The following is a 16,758-nucleotide window of genomic DNA, read 5'->3' on the forward strand; positions in this document are numbered from 1 at the left end:
TTTGTTGTTGTTAGCCAAGGCCAAAACCCTTCTGGGGCGGCAGCAGCCGCCAGACGGGGCAAAAGCCTCGCTCAGTGCCAAGGGCAGCACGGAGCTGCACCAAGCCATGGGGGTAGGGGGGCAGCATCCCAGTGCCTAGCCCGGGGGGAGGGAGTTCAATCTGGGGGAGGAGATGCAGCTACCCAGCCACCGGCCACCCCTGGGCTGGCTCCCTAGGCCAGGCCTGGACATGCGGGGCCCCAGCAAGGTTATTTGGTGGGACGGAGGGATTCCCTCCCTCTCCCCACAAACCCTCTGTCTTCCCCCCCCCAGCCCCTCCGATCCGCACACAAACAGCCCCATGGAGACTGTCCCACCAGTCTCCCCACATGACTCAGGGGTCCCTGTTCAGAGGCAGGTTCTGCCATTCCCCAAATCCAGCCCCGCCCTGTGCTGGGCAGTGACAAGTGCAGGCCCTGGGGGCTCCAGCTATTGTGGGGGACACGCTCCTGGATTCTCCACCCCCTTGCACCCACGTCTGGTCTGGGCCTGCCCTGCACCAACAGCAAAGCCCCTGACACCATGAGTGGCCGAGCTGGGGATGGGCAGAACTGTTGGCAATACCCATCTCTGCTGATTCTCACAGTCGCTGGCATAACAGCTTGATTTGCTTCATCTATTGGCATCTCCATGCCCTGCTCCCATCCTCTAGTGTCTGAGCATCCTGCATTCATGAATGGAGTGATTCGCCCAGCCCCCCTCCCCCAGTGAAGATGGGGAGTATCCCCCCATTTACAGACAGGGAAACTGAGGCCAAGAGAGGCCTTCCCAAAGTCCTATAGGGCGTCTAGCACTGCTGGGATTCGAGCCCACTTCTCCTCTTGCTCTCACCACACGTCCTACTCTGCTGTACCTGGGGACACAGGTGAATTCCTAGATGGTCTTCCTGTGGGCATAGCGGGGTTCCAGTTTCTGCTTTCTCACCTGCATTAGGAGGCCTGGCAGCTGGGGGAGGTAAAGGCATTTCAAGCCCTGTTTAAAACCAAAGCAAAGCAAACCATGGGAGAGCGAGTCGTATTTTGAAATCTGATACAGCACCGGAGATTAAGGGATTTCAAGGGGAACTGAGCACAACTTTCTGCTTGGCCAAACGGTCTCAATTTAAAGGGATTACAGGGGAGGGGAGTGTGTGTGTCCATCCGTCTGTCCACTTTCTAACCCCGGGGGGAAGCAGAAACTGCCTTAGTAGGGTTGAAATTTCAGCTGAATCCTTCACCCTCGTGCCTCACGCTCCCGAAATAGCAGCAGTGATGGTTTACCACATCCTGTGCTGCCGTGGCCATCTGACCGTGCAGCCTACCACGCTGAGCCTTGACTCCCTGGTCTTCCCCGGCCCCGCCCACCCCACCTGCCCCCTGTTCCTCAGGGGCTCGTCCGCCTGGGACTGGGAGCACTCGGGTTGTTTGGGTTCTGCTGCCGTCAGGTCCGTTCCTCGCATGGCTCTGGATTCCCTCTCCCTTCCCCCGGGGCTGAGCGTGCACCGCTGACCCAGCTAACTGCAGGGCAGAGCAGTACTGGCTTCGAAAACCTCCCTCTTTTCTTCAACAACGGGCTTTTCTTCCCACGCCAGGAGCTCTGCCTGGATTGGCCTCTCGCTGCAGAGAGCTGCCAGCTTTTCTAATTACACCTGTGCCCTGCCAAAGGCTCTCCACAGGCAGGTGACATTTTCCATACAAGCATTGCCCAGCTCCCAGGAGCCCCCAGCCTCCTGTGACAGTAGCAAAGAGCTCTACCCGGGGTCCCTTGGGCCTCTTCGCTCACAGCCCAGCAAGTGGAGGCTGCATGCATAGCTGGCTAGGATGCCAACTGCCGCTGCTCAATGCACACATTAGCCCCTCCCGTGCATCTGAGAGCCGGGGGTGTTCCCATTCACATGGCAGCTTTGCAACACGCCCCATCTGGGATCATCAGCAGGGTTTGAACCTGGGATTTTCCACGGGAAGCACAGAGTCTACTACCACCTGACCCATCAGGGTAACTCCATTAATGCATAGCAGCAGTAGGCTGTTATCCTACCCCAACAGCTCATTGCACCCAACAGTCCCAAGTTGGGAACAACCGAGAGGCGAGTGCCCTTAGCTGGATGTGAAAGGCCTTTCAGCCTGTTCCCAACCCCTGAGCCCCTCAGCTCCTCACTATTTGCATTCAAACAAATGATGTGGTGAACGCTTCCTCCTGCCATGGACCCACCAGATCTGTGTCCGCACTCAGATCACCCAGGCCATTGCAGGAGCTGCACTGGTTTCCGGCCTCCTGTGCCCCTTCTACAGCAAGGGAACCTCGAAACCCTGAGCTGGGGGCTGGCAGCCCAGTGCGAGGAGACTTGCTCCTGTGCGTCGCCGCGTGAGTATGTGGGTGACGTGTGAGATAATGGGGGATTTGACATTATTTCCTTTCTATTCCCTCCCACTTCCCCGTTAGCTCCTCTATTGTCGCGCTCGTTATGCCTCGGTTCTGAGGGCTTTGTCTGCATGTTAGCCAAGCACATGTCCTGCTTAGTACCTAGTGCCCCCCTCCCACCCCATTCCCAGGACACCCTGGCACATCCCTCCCCCCACCTCCTGTAGGAATCCCACCCTGCCCCGCATGCCAGACCAGGGCACTAAGACGGCAGAGTCACCAGGACCCAGGCTGGCAGGGATGTGGAAGCCGTGGTCCTGGGGGTCAGCACCTCCGGGGTGGGAGTGCAAACACGGGGGCTGAGTGGTTTATTGATGCTGGGGAACCTACATCTCCCCAGGCGGCCTCCCCCGCCCCCAGCTGCTGGCCGGTCCCTCTTTGCTTAGAGGTCTTTAAGGGGGAAGCAGGAGACTCCTGCGGGACTGAGACCCTCCTGGAGCCCCACTGAGCTGCCCCCTTGTGCCCCAGGAGCTGAGGGGGAGGGGTGAATCGCCTCTGAGGCCCCAGCTGCATCGTCCCCACCCCACAGGGCAATGCGGGCACCGGCCAGGTGGGGTCAACACTGGGGGCTGTTCTGCTCTCAGCTCCACTCGCTTCCCCCATGTAGGTGAGGGCAGGGCTGGGGCCTGCCCCCTGCGATCGGGAGCCATGGGGCCCCTCGGGATTTCTCAGGCACTGCCCCTGTATCCTAGTTGCCGTGGCTTACCCAGAGCCCTCCCCAGAGACAGCAGTCGGGGGTCAGAGCCAAGCCAGGCCCTCAGGAACCCGCTGACTAGAGGAGCGGCCTGGTAGCTGGCTCCCCGGTAACCCAGCAGCGATGCAGGGCCTGCTGCACAATGGAACTGCCCCACGCCGGCCGGAGTCTGTCGGGGCAGAAGGATGGAGGGGGAAGGGCATGTTCATCCCCCAGGCGCCATCAAATCCGCCCCACGTCACAGGAGCTCACAGTCGCACCGCTGAGCTTGGCCGAGGTGTGAGACACACACACCCCGTCGGTCCCACAGGCTCCACTCGGCCCCGTGTCCGTCAAGTGACTGCCATGCACTTCACCGGTGCTGGCGATTCGGTGTCATGGTGGGGAAGACAAGGGGTGTTTACTGGTGTTTTCCCCCAAATTTTCCCTCCCTGGCCCTCGCTCAGCGATGTGCTGTCCAGCAGTCATATAGCTGCTGCCCTCCACCCCAGAGTCAGCTGCATTCCACGGGTGCCATATCTACCTACTTTGCACAGCCCCTTTGCCATCCCAGATGAAAGTTTACACAGCAGCTCTCTGGGCCATTCATGTATCCTCACTGCGATGTCAGCGCAGGCCTGCAGATAGCGGGAGTAAACATCTGCTGCAGTCTGCAGGGGGAGCAAAGGAGGGTTTTTGTAGGCCCGGTACAAATGATGGGCAGCGAGGAGGTTCATGGCTTTCGTTTTGCAGGTTCCCGTGGATGACGGTGGCCGATTGCAGTGAAGCGAGCGAGCCACAGGAGCGGGGCTAGGACAATGCGGGAGGCTGATGCTTTCTGGTTGTGGGTGCCCAGCGTGATACACCTGGGATCTGTCCGGGGGGTGTGTCCGGGGGGTGTGGTCGGCACCCACAGCTCCTGGCAGCGTTGTACTGGGGGCTCCCTCCATTCCACCACTGTGTACATCTCTCCCCTACTCCTCTATTTCAGGGACTCCCTGCAACTCCTCCTATCTCCCCGGTGCCAGGGGTTGTGTGTGTGCCCCCATTCCCCCGATAGCTCCGATAGCAGTCCCCCCCCCCACACACCAGTGTCTCTGTGTGCCCTGCATTCCCCCATCCCTCGTGCCAGGGTCCCGTGTTGTCACCCCATGCCAGGGCCCTGTGCCCTGTTCTCCCCCCGCCCCCATCACTGGCTGTCTGGAAGAGAAGTCATGCAGGGTGCCAAGGCTCTTGCTGTGGCGGTGCTAGACATATGCGGGGGGGGGCTCCCCCTGTGTTCCCCATTTGCGGATTTCCAACCCCCGGATTCCGCTGCTGTGTGTCCAGAACATGCCCCGAAACTTTGGACCCGCTGGGACGCGACGCTGGCAGGTTCTGCCCCCCACCCCGAGACAAACCCCTTTGGGTGGGGGGCAAGGCGGGCCCAGGCCGGGCTAATCGGCTGTGACGTGGCCAGCCCCCGGGGGAAGCCGGGGAGGGGGGCGCTGCGTGGGGGCGATCCCGAGGCACCCCCAGCAGGGGCGCAGGCCGCCCCCGGACCGGTCTCCGGGCAGGAGAAGCCCCGTTCCCCCGGGCCCGCCGGGAAGTTGGGGCTCGGGGGCTGGAGGAGCGGAGCGGAGCGGGCGAGCCCCGAGCAGCCCCCGGGCCCGGGCTGAGCGCGCCGCGCGGGCCGCTTCCCCGAGGGGCCGGGCCAATCCCGGCTCCGCGCACGCCGCGATCACCGCCCAGGTAGGAGCCCGGCCGGCCCCCGGCGCCGCTGGGCGGCAGAAGTTGGCAGGCTCCGGGGCTTTGCAGCCAGCCCGCCCGCCCCAGCCGGAGCCCGGAGCCGGGGCCCCAAGCGCCCCTCGCCGTGGGGTGCCGAGGACCCAGGAGCGGAGGCTCGTTAAACCCCCCGGACCCGGATCTCCGGCCGTGAGTTCTCCGGGGCGAGCGGGTCGCGGCTGCCGGGCGCTGGCGGGGCGGCTGCGAACAAAGTCCCCCCGCTGGAAGCGAGCAGCCCCCTCCCCAGTGCCGCGGACCCGGGCGGGCAGGGGCCGCCTGGGCGAGCTGGGGACGGTCCCTTGTGCGGGGCCTGGAAAAGCGGGGGGGGCTGGGGCACGGGGGCGGCTCTGGGAGGAGAGTGGGGGGCTGGGAGCCCGGACTCCTGGGCTCTATCCCCGGCTCTGGGAGGAGAGTGGGGGGCTGGGAGCCGGGACTCCTGGGCTCTATCCCCGGCTCTGGGAGGAGAGTGGGGGGCTGGGAGCCCGGACTCCTGGGTTCTATCCCCGGCTCTGGGAGGAGAGTGGGGGGCTGGGAGCCGGGACTCCTGGGCTCTATCCCCGGCTCTGGATGGAGAGTGGGGGGCTGGGAGCCGGGACTCCTGGGCTCTATCCCCGGCTCTGGCTATCCCCGGCTCTGGGTGAAGAGTGGGGGGCTGGGAGCCGGGGCTCCTGGGTTCTATCCCCGGCTCTGGGTGAAGAGTGGGGGGCTGGGAGCCGGGGCTCCTGGGTTCTATCCCCGGCTCTGGGTGAAGAGTGGGGGGCTGGGAGCCGGGGCTGCTGGGGTCTATCCCCGGCTCTGGGTGAAGAGTGGGGGCTGGGAGGCGGGACCCCTTGGTTCTATCCCCGGCTCTGGGTGGAGAGTGGGGGGCTGGGAGCCGGGACTCCTGGGCTCTATCCCCGGCTCTGGGTGAAGAGTCGGGGGCTGGGAGCCGGGGCTCCTGGGTTCTATCCCCGGCTCTGGGTGAAGAGTGGGGGGCTGGGAGCCGGGGCTCCTGGGTTCTATCCGCGGCTCTGGGTGAAGAGTGGGGGGGCTGGGAGCCGGGGCTCCTGGGTTCTATCCCCGGCTCTGGGTGAAGAGTAGGGGCTGGGAGGCGGGACCCCTGGGTTCTGTCGACGGCTCTGGGTGGAGAGTGAGGGCTGGGAGCCCGGACTCCTGGGTTCTGTCCCCAGCTCTGGGTGAAGAGTGGGGGGCTGGGAGCCAGGACTCCTGGGTTCTATCCCCGGCTCTGGGTGAAGAGTGGGGGCTGGGAGCCGGGACTCCTGGGTTCTATCCCCGGCTCCGGATGGAGAGTGGGTTGTTAGTGGGTTAGAAGTGGGGAGGCTGGGAAACAGGACTCCTGGGTTCCATTCCCAGTTCTGGGAGGAGAGTGGGGGCTAGTGGGTTAGAGGGGGGGGTTGGGGCTCTGGGCTCCTGAGCTCTATTCCTGGCTCTGGGAGGGGAGTGGGAGCGGGGGCTGGTGGGTGAGAGCAGGGGGGTGGGGAGACAGGACTCCTGGGTTCTATTCCACAGACTTGTTGTGTGACTTGAGTGAGTGGCTTATCCTGTTTGGCCCTCAGTTTCCCCAGCTGTATCAGAAGCGGAGTGACACAGACACACCCTGAAAAGGGACGTGCTGGGCGGAGGGAAGCCTTGGCTCTGTCCCAGTAGGTGTTTTATGGGGAGAGGAGGGGACATGGTTCTCTTCTCCCCATCTTTCCTCTGTCATATACACACGCACCCCACCCCATGGCCAGACCCAGGCAATCCAGGATGGATGCGGTGGCCCCAGCCAGCCCCCCGGGGAGGGGATGGGAGACTGAAATGCTGCCTGGCTCCTGTGTGAGAGCGAGGCGCCTGGAACCAGAGAGGGGGAGCTGCTCGCAGAGCCTGGGTCAGGCTTGTTTCACCGCACACGTTCTGTGGCTCGATTCTGCTGTGAAACCTCAAAGAGCCGTTTGCCTGTGGCTGGTTTGTGCTAAGCACAAGGAAATGTGACCTGCTCTGACTTGGTGTCCTTCGTGCAGAGCCTCACAGAGCGAGCGGGGGAGAGAGGGATGGGGATGGGTGGAAGGAGGAACCAGCTAGTGGAGGAAGGGACCTGAAATGTACTAGAGGGGTAAGAAAATCTCCCTGTGGGCTGGGTGCAGGGTGGAAGCAGGAAGCGGGTCTGAACCGGCCCGTGTGGAGCCCACTAGTAACCACGTGCCCTGTTCTGCAGGCCGGATCCTTCTCCCATAAGGCTCTGTCCTTGCTCCCCCCTCCCTGGACACAACAGGCTGCTTGTAAAGGTCTCCAGAAAAATGGCATCAGCCTAGACTAAGCCAAAGCAGCTCCTGGAGCGTGTGGGCATCCGAGCCGTAGGAAATTCTAAGCCAGGCTGACGTACGTGGGGCAAACATTGGCCTAAGCAGGGGCAAGGCCCGTGACTGACCCCGGGCCTGGGTTTGGCCTGCAGGGAGACAAGGGACAGCGAGGGGACCTTTCTGTCCTGTGGGGTAAAGGGTTAAGTGCGGCTCCTGTTCCTCCCTAATAGGAAAGGCTCCGTAGCTGCTGCCTGGGGAAGGGACGGCTCAGTCCGACTCCCCAGTACTTCCCCGTGTGTCCCGACAGCGAACCAGTCAGAGCACAAGCCTGGGGACGGGGACCAGGACCTCCCGAGTACTCTGGTCTCCCTCTGGGGCCTTGGATTCCTCCAGCCCCCGCAGGCTTCACTTTCCTCCTCTGGGAGAGGATAAAGCAACGTCCCCCGCGGACTCCGTACGATAACAGGGAAAGCTGGACGGACGAGAATGAATCCATCATTCACAGCCACCTCTGGGGAGGAGCCAGAGCAGCCGTTTAACAATACACCGCAGCCCTTCGGCCCGTTTAGGACACGTCCGGGTGGATGGGGGGTGGGAGGGATTTAGGAAGGATGCAGTCCCCTAGCCTGGGATTTGGCCAGGACGTCCAGGCTGTGTGATCTTCAGTGATCCCAAGCGATCTCACCCAAACAACTGCGCTTCCGCACTCCTAGCGCCAGGGTTCTCTGCTGACTCTCTCCTAGCCGGGCACTGGCCTGGGCCAGCCCTACTTAGCTTTGGAGTAGGGAGACCAGACAGCAAGTGTGAAACATCGGGACGGGGGTGGGGGGTAATAGGAGCCTATATAAGAAAAATACCCCCAAAATCGGGACTGTCCCTATAAAATCGGGACATCTGGTCACCCTACTTAGGAGGGGGCCACAGTTGCCAAGTCACATGGAGGAGGAGCAAGGTGCAAACCCAGGAGCCTTAACTAGGTGGTGCAAACCGGCCACGGTAGCAGCCCAGCTAGCTGGAACTTCCAGTGGGACGGGACGGGATGGACGGGAGGGGCAGGGCGGCAAAGTAGCCAATTGGATTAAAGTCACGGCTCTTGATTTTGAAGAGTCCAGCGGTGACATTGCAGGGCCGGGGTGGAGAGGAGCTGGGGGTGGGGGAGTGTGTGAATCCCTGGGATACAGAGTCTGCCAAAACCAGAGCGAGTGGCAGAGAAGGGCTAAGGATTTGGGCAGGAAGGGCCGAGGCAGTTTGAGGCGAAGGTGCAGTCGGGTAGCTCTGGGCCTGGGCCTGCAGGACACGCTAGAGAAAGCACTGCGTGCAGGTGAGGGAGGCCGGGGCTCAGTGGCTGGAAGAACCAGGTGTTCCTGGCAGGTAGAGGGAGACGACCCCCCGAGAGCCTGGGAAAGTTGCAGCAGGCCATGGTGAAAGGCTGAGCAGCAGCCCGGGGCAGGCGTCAGCAGCTGGAGCAGCCAGCTGTGAGCTGGTGAGATTCCAGCCTGGCTCCCAGGCCCACACCCCTGGGGGGTCCTGATCTCCAGGGCTGATGAATTGTTTTCTCAGGTTACCAACCTCGTTTCTCGATCTGTCCAATTTTTACAGGCTGCTTGGGAACCCGCCCGGTGCCTTGGTGACAGCCCAGGATGGCCACGCCCTGGTTCCTGCTGATGTCCGTGTGGCTCCCGCTGAGCCTTTTCCCCGTGTGCCGAGCTCAGGAGCCCCCTCCGTCTGGGTGCGGCACGGACCTGCCCTGGCTGTACTACAACCTCTGCGACCTGTCGGCGGCCTGGGGCATCGTGCTGGAGGCGGTGGCCAGCTTCGGGGCAGTGAGCAGCTTCGTGCTCACCATCATCCTGGTGGCCAGCCTGCCCTTCGTGCAGGACCCCAGGAAAAAGAGCCTGGTGGGGACTCAGACGTTCTTCCTCCTGGGCACGTTTGGCCTCTTCTGCCTGACCTTCGACTTCATCGTCAAGCGAAACTTCTCCACCTGCACCTCGCGGCGCTTCCTCTTTGGGGTCCTCTTTGCGATCTGCTTCTCCTGCCTGGTGGCCCATGCCCTCACCCTTAACTTCCTGGCCAGGAGGAACCATGGGCTGCAGGGCTGGGTGACCTTCGGCGTGGCCTTGCTGCTGGCTCTGGTGGAGGTGATCATCAACACCGAGTGGCTGCTCATCACCCTGGTGAGGAGCGACGGCCCCTCCCAGGACCCCTGTGCCGTGGCCAACAAGGACTTCGTCATGGCACTCATCTTCGTCATGTTCCTCCTGCTGGCCGCCTTCGCCGCTGCCTGGCCCGCCCTGTGTGGCCGCTACAAGCACTGGAGGAAGCACGTCGTCTTCATCCTCCTCACCACCTCCCTGTCTATGACCATCTGGGTGGTCTGGATCATCATGTACCTCTACGGGAACCAGCAGAGTGGGGGCCCGGCCTGGGACGACCCCACGCTGGCCATTGCTTTGGTGGCCAATGCCTGCGTCTTCATCATCTTCTACATCATCCCTGAGGTCTCCCACGTGACGCGGCCGGCCCCAGAGCAGGCCTACGAGAACGACATGTACCCGACCAGGGGCGTGGGCTACGAGACCATCTTGAAGGAGCAGAAGTCCCAGAGCATGTTTGTGGAGAACAAGGCCTTCTCCATGGAGGAACCCTCCTCAGGTAGGCAGGAGAGCCCCTGGCCAAGGGGGGCACAGGCACTGGGGTGGGAGAGGCAGCTGTGGCTCTGGGTGATTGTACGTCCCTCTGCAGAGGGGGCTTGTGCTGGGGTGTGGTGGTGGTGGTTCCCCTGTCACGGCAAATTCCAGCTGACTCAGGGTCCGTCCTTCGTGTGCACACGGGCGTGCGTTCCGGGAGCTGCCCAACAGCACCGTCCTATGGGAGCCGAACCTCGGGCCAGGGGACCGGCCTGTGAGCTGTTCCCTGAGCCCAGCCCTGCATGGCTCTGAGCAGCCTCCGCTTGCCTGACTTCCACGGGAGCTGGCTGAATAGCACCTCTTGGGGGAGCTCAGCGCCGTGCAGGATTGAGCCCTTTGTGACCCAGGACGGCTTCCATTGAGGGACCCTCCTCCCCCATCTCCATTCAGTCAAATATTTGGGACGGTGCCAGGGAGCAGTGGTGTTCGGGCGGCTGCTGCTGACAGAGCTGGCCCATACCGTGGACAGAGCAGGCTGTGAGCCGTGGCTTTGGCAGGGAACTGGAGCCACCGGCCCCGGTGCACGGGGAGGGTTTCTGTCTGGCATTATACCCACGTGTCTGATGTTACCCCCGCTGAGGGTGGCAAGGCCAGTGCCTGGGGGGGTGGCTGAGATCAAACTTGTTTGTTTATGTCCTGTAATTGTGTGACCCAGCAGCTCCAGGCTGCGCCCATGGCAGCTGCCCCTCTCTCTCCCTGCTCCCCTCTGGCCACCTCGCCCCTTCTTGCCTCTTCCCCTCAGGTAGTGTCGTGGTGTGTTAGGCGCTGAGCTCTCTGGGGCAGGGCCCTGTGTGGGGGCAGCGCCCAGCGCCGCGGAGCCCTGGTGCTGACAGGGGCCCGGTTGCTGCAGCGATACAAACCCCCCTTTGTGGAGCACAGAGCATGGCTCCGGGGAGGGAGTTGTCAGCCAGGCAGCCTGCCCTGGTGGGAAGGTTTGTTGTGACACGGTCCATCCAGCAGGACCTGGACAGAGACCACCTACGCGCTTGGATCTGGTGAGGGAACAGCCCGATATCTGCTCAGTACCAACCTGGACCGGCTGAAATAATGACTTGGATTGTTGTCGTTCTGGAAACACGCAGGCTGCGTGCTGGCCTGGGACGTTTACAGCTGGGGGAGCCCAACCCTTTTCTTCCTTGTGCCTGTTGCCAAGAGCACAGCGCTCTTCACGGGCTTTTCCTCCACTAAGAGAAAGTGTAGCTGCTGGTCCCCCCCCCCCGCGCCCCCCCGCTACGATCTGCAATAACAAACCTGTGCGGTGCCCCAGCTCCATTGAGAAGCCAGACAAGAACAAAGCAGCACGTGTAACCGAGGGCTCACAAGCCACCCTACAATAACACGCTTGTGTTCGCCACACAGGCGCAGCCCCCCCCAACCAGCCAGCGTGCGCAGGCCAGAGCTCCCAGGTGACCCTACGATAACAAACCATTGCTCACGCGTAAATAACATGGGCTGGCGCCGATTGGATAAGCCTGCGTGTGACTGAATTGCTGCTGGGACTGGGGCCAAGCAAGCCTTGCCTCCAGCCCCCAGCTGCTCGCCCCTGGGGGCAGGACCTCTTGTGAGTTAGCTCATTAAAACCTGCTTGTTCGTGCTGTGCCATAAACAGATCCTTGCTCCACAGCCGCCTTCTGCTCTGGAAGGCTGATCTGCGCACGCACGTTGGACCCGCTAACGACCCCGGTCTCGGGAGAGCGGCACAGTCCTCCCAGAGGGGCCGCAGTCAGACCGGGACACAGGTGCTGGCACCAGGATAGCTTATTCCTGTGCACGCTGGGGAATAAGATAGGAACATGGGAGTAACGGGTCCCTGAGTCCAGTTCCTGTGTCGCAGGCAGGCCCGTCGTATAACCCTAAAACATCCCAGCATAAGGCCCCTTGAGCACCGCGTAAGTGTGGCCCCACCTGGGGTTGTACTGGAGTAACTATAGCTGACGTGGCTCTACCAGCGTGTGGAGCAGGCCTGAGCCAGCCGGTGCCCTGGGCTGGGGTGGTCTAGGTTTGCCTGCTGCGGGGGCTGGACTGGCTGATTCCCAAGCCCCAGGTCTGTGTGATTCTGTGACTCAACGGTCTGTACGTCGCCTCCCGAGTGCTGCCACCTGCCCGCGCAGCGCTGGAAGGTTGCCCGCTTGTTAAGGCAGCGTGAAAAACTGCACATCCCGGCTCCATCTTCGTCAAGCCTGCTGATCTCAGGGACCAGCTCCCATTGATTTCAGTGGGCTTGTGTCAGACCGCAGCCATCGGTGCCGGTGTCCAGCCAGGAGGTTCCTGCCCTCCAGAGAGAAGTCTGTCTACTCCCTTTCAGCGTGGCCAGTGGGCAGTTAATGCACGGGCCCCTGGGTCCTGTGCCCAGGAGCCCCGGCCACTTTGGGGGCCCCAGGAGTGCCAGACCCTTGTAGAAGTGGGGGGGCGGCACTGGTGCCCGAGCTGTGACCCCATCCCCTGCTCCTCCTCTTCCCCAGGGCCCCAGCCCCTGGCCAGGCCAGAAGCTGGAGCTGGGCAGTGGTAAAAGTTGCCATGGGGAGCCCTGAGAACAGCCCCTGACCCATGTCCCTGCCCCCCTGGGAAGAGGCTGGATCAGCTCCCCTGCCGCCACTGCTCCGCGCCTGCCCGAGGCGACTATGCCGTGTTAAAGTGGGTGCGCGTGGGCCCCCTGGCCCAGCACTTCTGCCCCCGGCATGCAGGGGGCCCAAATGTTCTTTGTGCCCAGAGCCCCAGTAAATCTGAACCCACCTCTGAGCACGGCCCGGTGCTTTTTCTCTTTTCAGCCAAGAAACCGGTGTCACCGTATAGCGGGTACAACGGGCAGCTGGTGACGAGCGTATTCCAGCCCACGGAGATGGCTCTGATGCACAAAGGGCCCGTAAGTCAGACCGGGAGTGTGTGTGTTCTCCCCACTGGCGGCCGCTTGCCAGGACGGGATAATGTCCCAGCACAGGGCCCGCTCTCCGGCCAGGACACAAGGCTGTGGCCGATCGAGGCATGGCGCCGGGGGGGGTATGTTCCATCCCCGGCTCTGCTGCTAGCCTGCTGAGCTGCCTTGGGCAAGTCGCTCCGCCCTCTGGGCCTCAGTTTCCCCTCCCGCCCTCTGCCTGTCTGGTCTGTTCAGCCTGTGAAGCCGCCTGGGCAGGGATCGTCTCCCACGCGCTGTCTGCAGTGCCTGGCACGGTGGGGCCTGATCTCGGTTGTGTTACGGGAGTGAGCTGAGCAAGGGGCCGGTCCCCAGCACCCTGCTGTGAGCTGCTCCAGATTCCAGTCACCTTAGGGTGCAGCCTGGCAGGGTTGGGCTGGGGGCGGGTTGCACGGGTGCTCTCTGCCTGGGCACCCCTGGCCCCGTTGCACATGAGGGAGGTGGGTGGACAGGCCGGGCACTTTCTACCTAGCCTGTGAGAGCTGATTTGAATGGCCTGTTGGTGCCTGGAGAGCCCCTCCCTGCAGGGACGTGGCTGGGCGCTGGGGTGGCAAGCCCAGGAGAGCTGGGGGGTAGGAAGGCCACTCCAAAGTGCCAGCCATGTCTCTTCTCAACCCTGCCCTCACTTGTTCTGTTTCCAGTCTGAAGACAACTACAGCATCGTTCTCCCCCGGGCCACCGCCAACAGCCAGATGATCAGCAGTGCCAGCTCCACCCTGCGCGCAGAAGATGCCTACGCGGCACAGAGCTGGCATGCAGCAGCCCAGAAGGATGGCAAGGGCGTCCAGGTCTGTGATAATGTGCAGCTGTGTCACGAGGCAGCATGACGAGTGGTTACAGCAGGGGGAGCTGGGAATCGGGGGGCGAGCTTTGATTCTACTGCCACTGTCTCCCTATGGGACCGTCGCACTCTGTGCCTCAGTTTCCCTACCTGTTAAATAGGGATTAAACAGCCACCCCGCTTTGTGAAGGTGTTTGGAAACCTCCTGGTGGGAATGCCTCCTGCGTGTAAGTCGAAGGGATTGTATTGCTTCTAGGACCTGTCGTTCTTGCATCCTCTTGTTAACTCCAGCCTTCCCAGCTGGCCTGGGGAGCTGCAGGGATCAGAAATCGATCGTGCTTCATTCGAAGGGTCTAGGACCTCAGTGGCAGGTCTGGGAATAAAAACCCTCCTTCCACAGTGGGGGATGAGATTTCCCAGGGGTCAGGACTGGTGTTTCCGATGCAGAAACTGAGGCAACAGGCCTTGCCCACCTCCTCACTGCAAGTGGTAGCAGGGCTGGAATAGAACCCAGGAGTCCTGGCTCCCAGGCCCTGGCTTTAATGCTAGCCCGTCCCTGCCAGTGGAGGTGGGCTGTTCCCCGCTCTCTGAATGCAGCGAGCCGAAGGTTTGTGTGTCCAGGCCTCTCCCGGAAATCCACCCTTCAGACGAAACACCGCCAAGCCCTCGCACGACTGGAACGCACTATTCTCCAGCTGCCTCCTTGGCATCGCGGGGTTCTCACCGCTGCCTTTCTGGTGGGGTCTGACCTGTCCCGGGCAGGAACTGGCTCATTTCTAGATTGTCAGAACAATCGGTTTGTTTATTTCAACCAAGGCCCAGACTTGGGCGTGTGACAAAGTGAGAGGCCTGTGGGCAAACCCCTGCTGACTCCAGCTTGGCCATGTCCAGGGGAATTCCAGCTCTAAGATACGGCTCTGCCTCGTAGCGGCAGGGTCCTGATCTCTGTCTCTCTGCTTTAGGCTCCCTCTCCATACAGCAAGAGCCGGTGGTAGAGATCCCTGCCCTGGCTCCTGCTGCTCTAGAAACACCGGCGATCCCCGTCCTCCAAAGAGGGAACCTGGCTCCTTCCCCACCCCTGGACAGTCAAGCCAAGGCCAACGACGGGAACTGATCCTAGAGCCCCCTGCAGGGCAGGTCAACGCCCAGGAGAGGAGAGAGAATCCAGCTTCTTCCCCACCCAGCCGTCCCCAGAGGGGACCCAGAAACTCTGCTAAACACTGCTTGGCCCTCAGCCCCGCTGTGCTATGGATCCTCCTGCTGGGGCTGCTGGACTGCACAGGCTGCCTATGGGCTGGGCTGCTCCAGGGGCTGCTGAGGTTGGGTCCTGATCGTGGGAACGGCCCCGGGGTCCCTCCTGGCAGCGGTAAGTCCCCGTGGGAATCGCCTCTCGGCTGCATGAGCCATGTTAGCTTTGCTGCAGCGCCCACGTTCCCCGCTGGCTCCGTTGATTGGCTCCCTGTCCCCTCCTGAAGCCCCAGGACAATCTGCCCTTCGGTGTCCGGATGCAGGAGAACCACCCACAAGTGGCTGCAGCCAGAGGGCGGCTGCAGGCGTCGAAGGCCGTAGCTTCATGTGGGAGACCGGCAAGCACCTGTGTGACGGAGCCTCCGCTTGCAGGGAGCCCAGCTGAGCAGGTCTCGGCTGGGACCTGCCTGGGACAGAGCCACACAGATCTCCCCGGTTGTTTCCCTTGATGTGGGTCCCTCCAGGGGCTGCGTGGCGTTCCCTGCCCTCGAGCCACGCCCATTCAGCCCAGCATGCAAGAACCCGGGTCCCAGGACTGGCGTCCTCCACAGGCCCTGCCCTGGGGTCCATTCCTTCCTGTTGCAAAGCCCGTGTGGTATCTTCCCCACCGCGTCTTGGCCGGGAGAGCGCAGGTTCTGGCTGGGTCGCTGCCTGGCTCTGAGACGCCTTCTCAGTCAGCCCCCAGCTGACATGGGAGACCTCACGGTGCTTTCTCCTGGGCGTCTCCGTCCTGGGTTTGGAGAGCGAGGGGCATAGAGGGGTTTGCTCACGGATCTGCTGCATGGGACCTGTCAGCAAAGGCTGACCCTTCTGCAGCAACGGCTGTCTGTTCTCCTGCCCCAGCCCCGCGGTGCTCAGACTGGGGGTCTCCCCAGCCGGGTGCAGAGGGGTGCCAGCAGCAGGATCCATGGAACGGCAGCAAGGGCCCATGCACATGTGTGGTGGCTCTTGGGGCAGCTGCTGCAGCCGGGTGCGTGCTGTGTGGGGAGCTGGGGGCAGGGGCAGCAAATCCTGGCAGCCCACTCGTGTGGATGTGCAGGTGGAGCAGAACTGGGGTTGGGGTCCTGTCCCCCTCCCACCCTGTGACCATCCTGCACTGCCAGCCAGCTGCTCTGAGACCTGCCATGGTCTCCCAGGGCTTCCTCTTGGCTTCAGCTGTCCCGGGATCCCTCCCCTGCTCCACCATAGGCGTGGAGCCGTGTGGGGCTGGGGTCAGAATGCAGGCCGGGGAGCCAGCCGCACCGCAGCTCTCACCCCAGCCCTGACTCCTGCTGTGCCTCAGTTTCCCCCATCTGCCAAGTGGGGATGATGGCACTGATCCCCTTCCCGTGCCGCCGGCTGCGGAGAGGGCAAGTGATCTCCTGGCGCAGAGTGAGCTCAGAGGCAAGGAACAGGCCGTGGTGTGGGGGAAGGGGAGGAGACTGGGTGGGGAAAGACAGAGATCCAGGGCTGTCCCGGGTTCTTGACAGCCTGGTTCCCCTCCCCCCTCTGAACAACCCTTGGCCTCTTCTCCAGGCCCTCAGGGCCTTCCTACAGGGGCTGTAAGAGCATTTGGTTTTTAAGCAAATATATTTTATGGGGGGCGTGGCCTATACCATGTGGGCGTGGCCAGGCCCTCTGCTATCTGTGGTCTCCGACACGCGAAGGTCCAGATTCTGCTCTCGTTCGCCCCGGCGCCCAGTGGGAGCGAGTCCATGTTGGTGTCAGCAGCGGCGTTCCTGGATCGCCCCAGTGCCGCCGAGAACAGGGATCAGCCTCCCCCGGGCTGGGTACCCAGAGCCGCGGTGGTGCTTTGGCGCAGGGGTGCGGGAGCGCGCGTACTGTTGACTCGAATGTTATTCCCCCTCCCCCAGCGCGGAACTGCCCCTTTTTCTTTTCAGGTGACTTTTGGCTTTTTTTCGGTCAGTGCGTGTGCAGAATAAAGCTGGTTTTTCCTACGTGGCGCAGTCGTTGGTCCCTGTCCGGCTCGG

At 62.5% G+C, this 16,758-nt stretch overlaps 1 protein-coding gene across 1 annotated transcript; it reads left to right on the plus strand.

Annotated features, from left to right (window-relative positions):
- Positions 1-4,865: 4,865 nt before the first annotated feature.
- On the plus strand, positions 4,866-16,719 carry GPRC5C (G protein-coupled receptor class C group 5 member C). Its single transcript, XM_039500784.1, has 5 exons — positions 4,866-5,026; positions 8,758-9,813; positions 12,617-12,711; positions 13,401-13,547; positions 14,503-16,719. Exons 2-5 carry the CDS (start codon positions 8,799-8,801, stop codon positions 14,533-14,535), a joined length of 1,290 nt encoding a protein of 429 aa, XP_039356718.1. The 5' UTR covers positions 4,866-5,026; positions 8,758-8,798; the 3' UTR covers positions 14,536-16,719.
- The last annotated feature ends 39 nt before the right edge of the window (positions 16,720-16,758 follow it).

The sequence above is a fragment of the Mauremys reevesii genome, linkage group 15 (genome assembly GCF_016161935.1).
Source record: "Mauremys reevesii isolate NIE-2019 linkage group 15, ASM1616193v1, whole genome shotgun sequence".
NCBI lineage: Eukaryota > Metazoa > Chordata > Testudines > Geoemydidae > Mauremys > Mauremys reevesii.

Coding starts and splice junctions, on each gene's coding strand:
- GPRC5C (XM_039500784.1), top strand. CDS start 8,799: ATGGCCACGCCCTGGTTCCTGCTGATGTCCGTGTGGCTCCCGCTGAGC. Junction 12,712..13,400: donor CTCTGATGCACAAAGGGCCC/GTAAGTCAGACC, acceptor TTCTGTTTCCAG/TCTGAAGACAACTACAGCAT. Junction 13,548..14,502: donor AGGATGGCAAGGGCGTCCAG/GTCTGTGATAAT, acceptor TCTCTGCTTTAG/GCTCCCTCTCCATACAGCAA.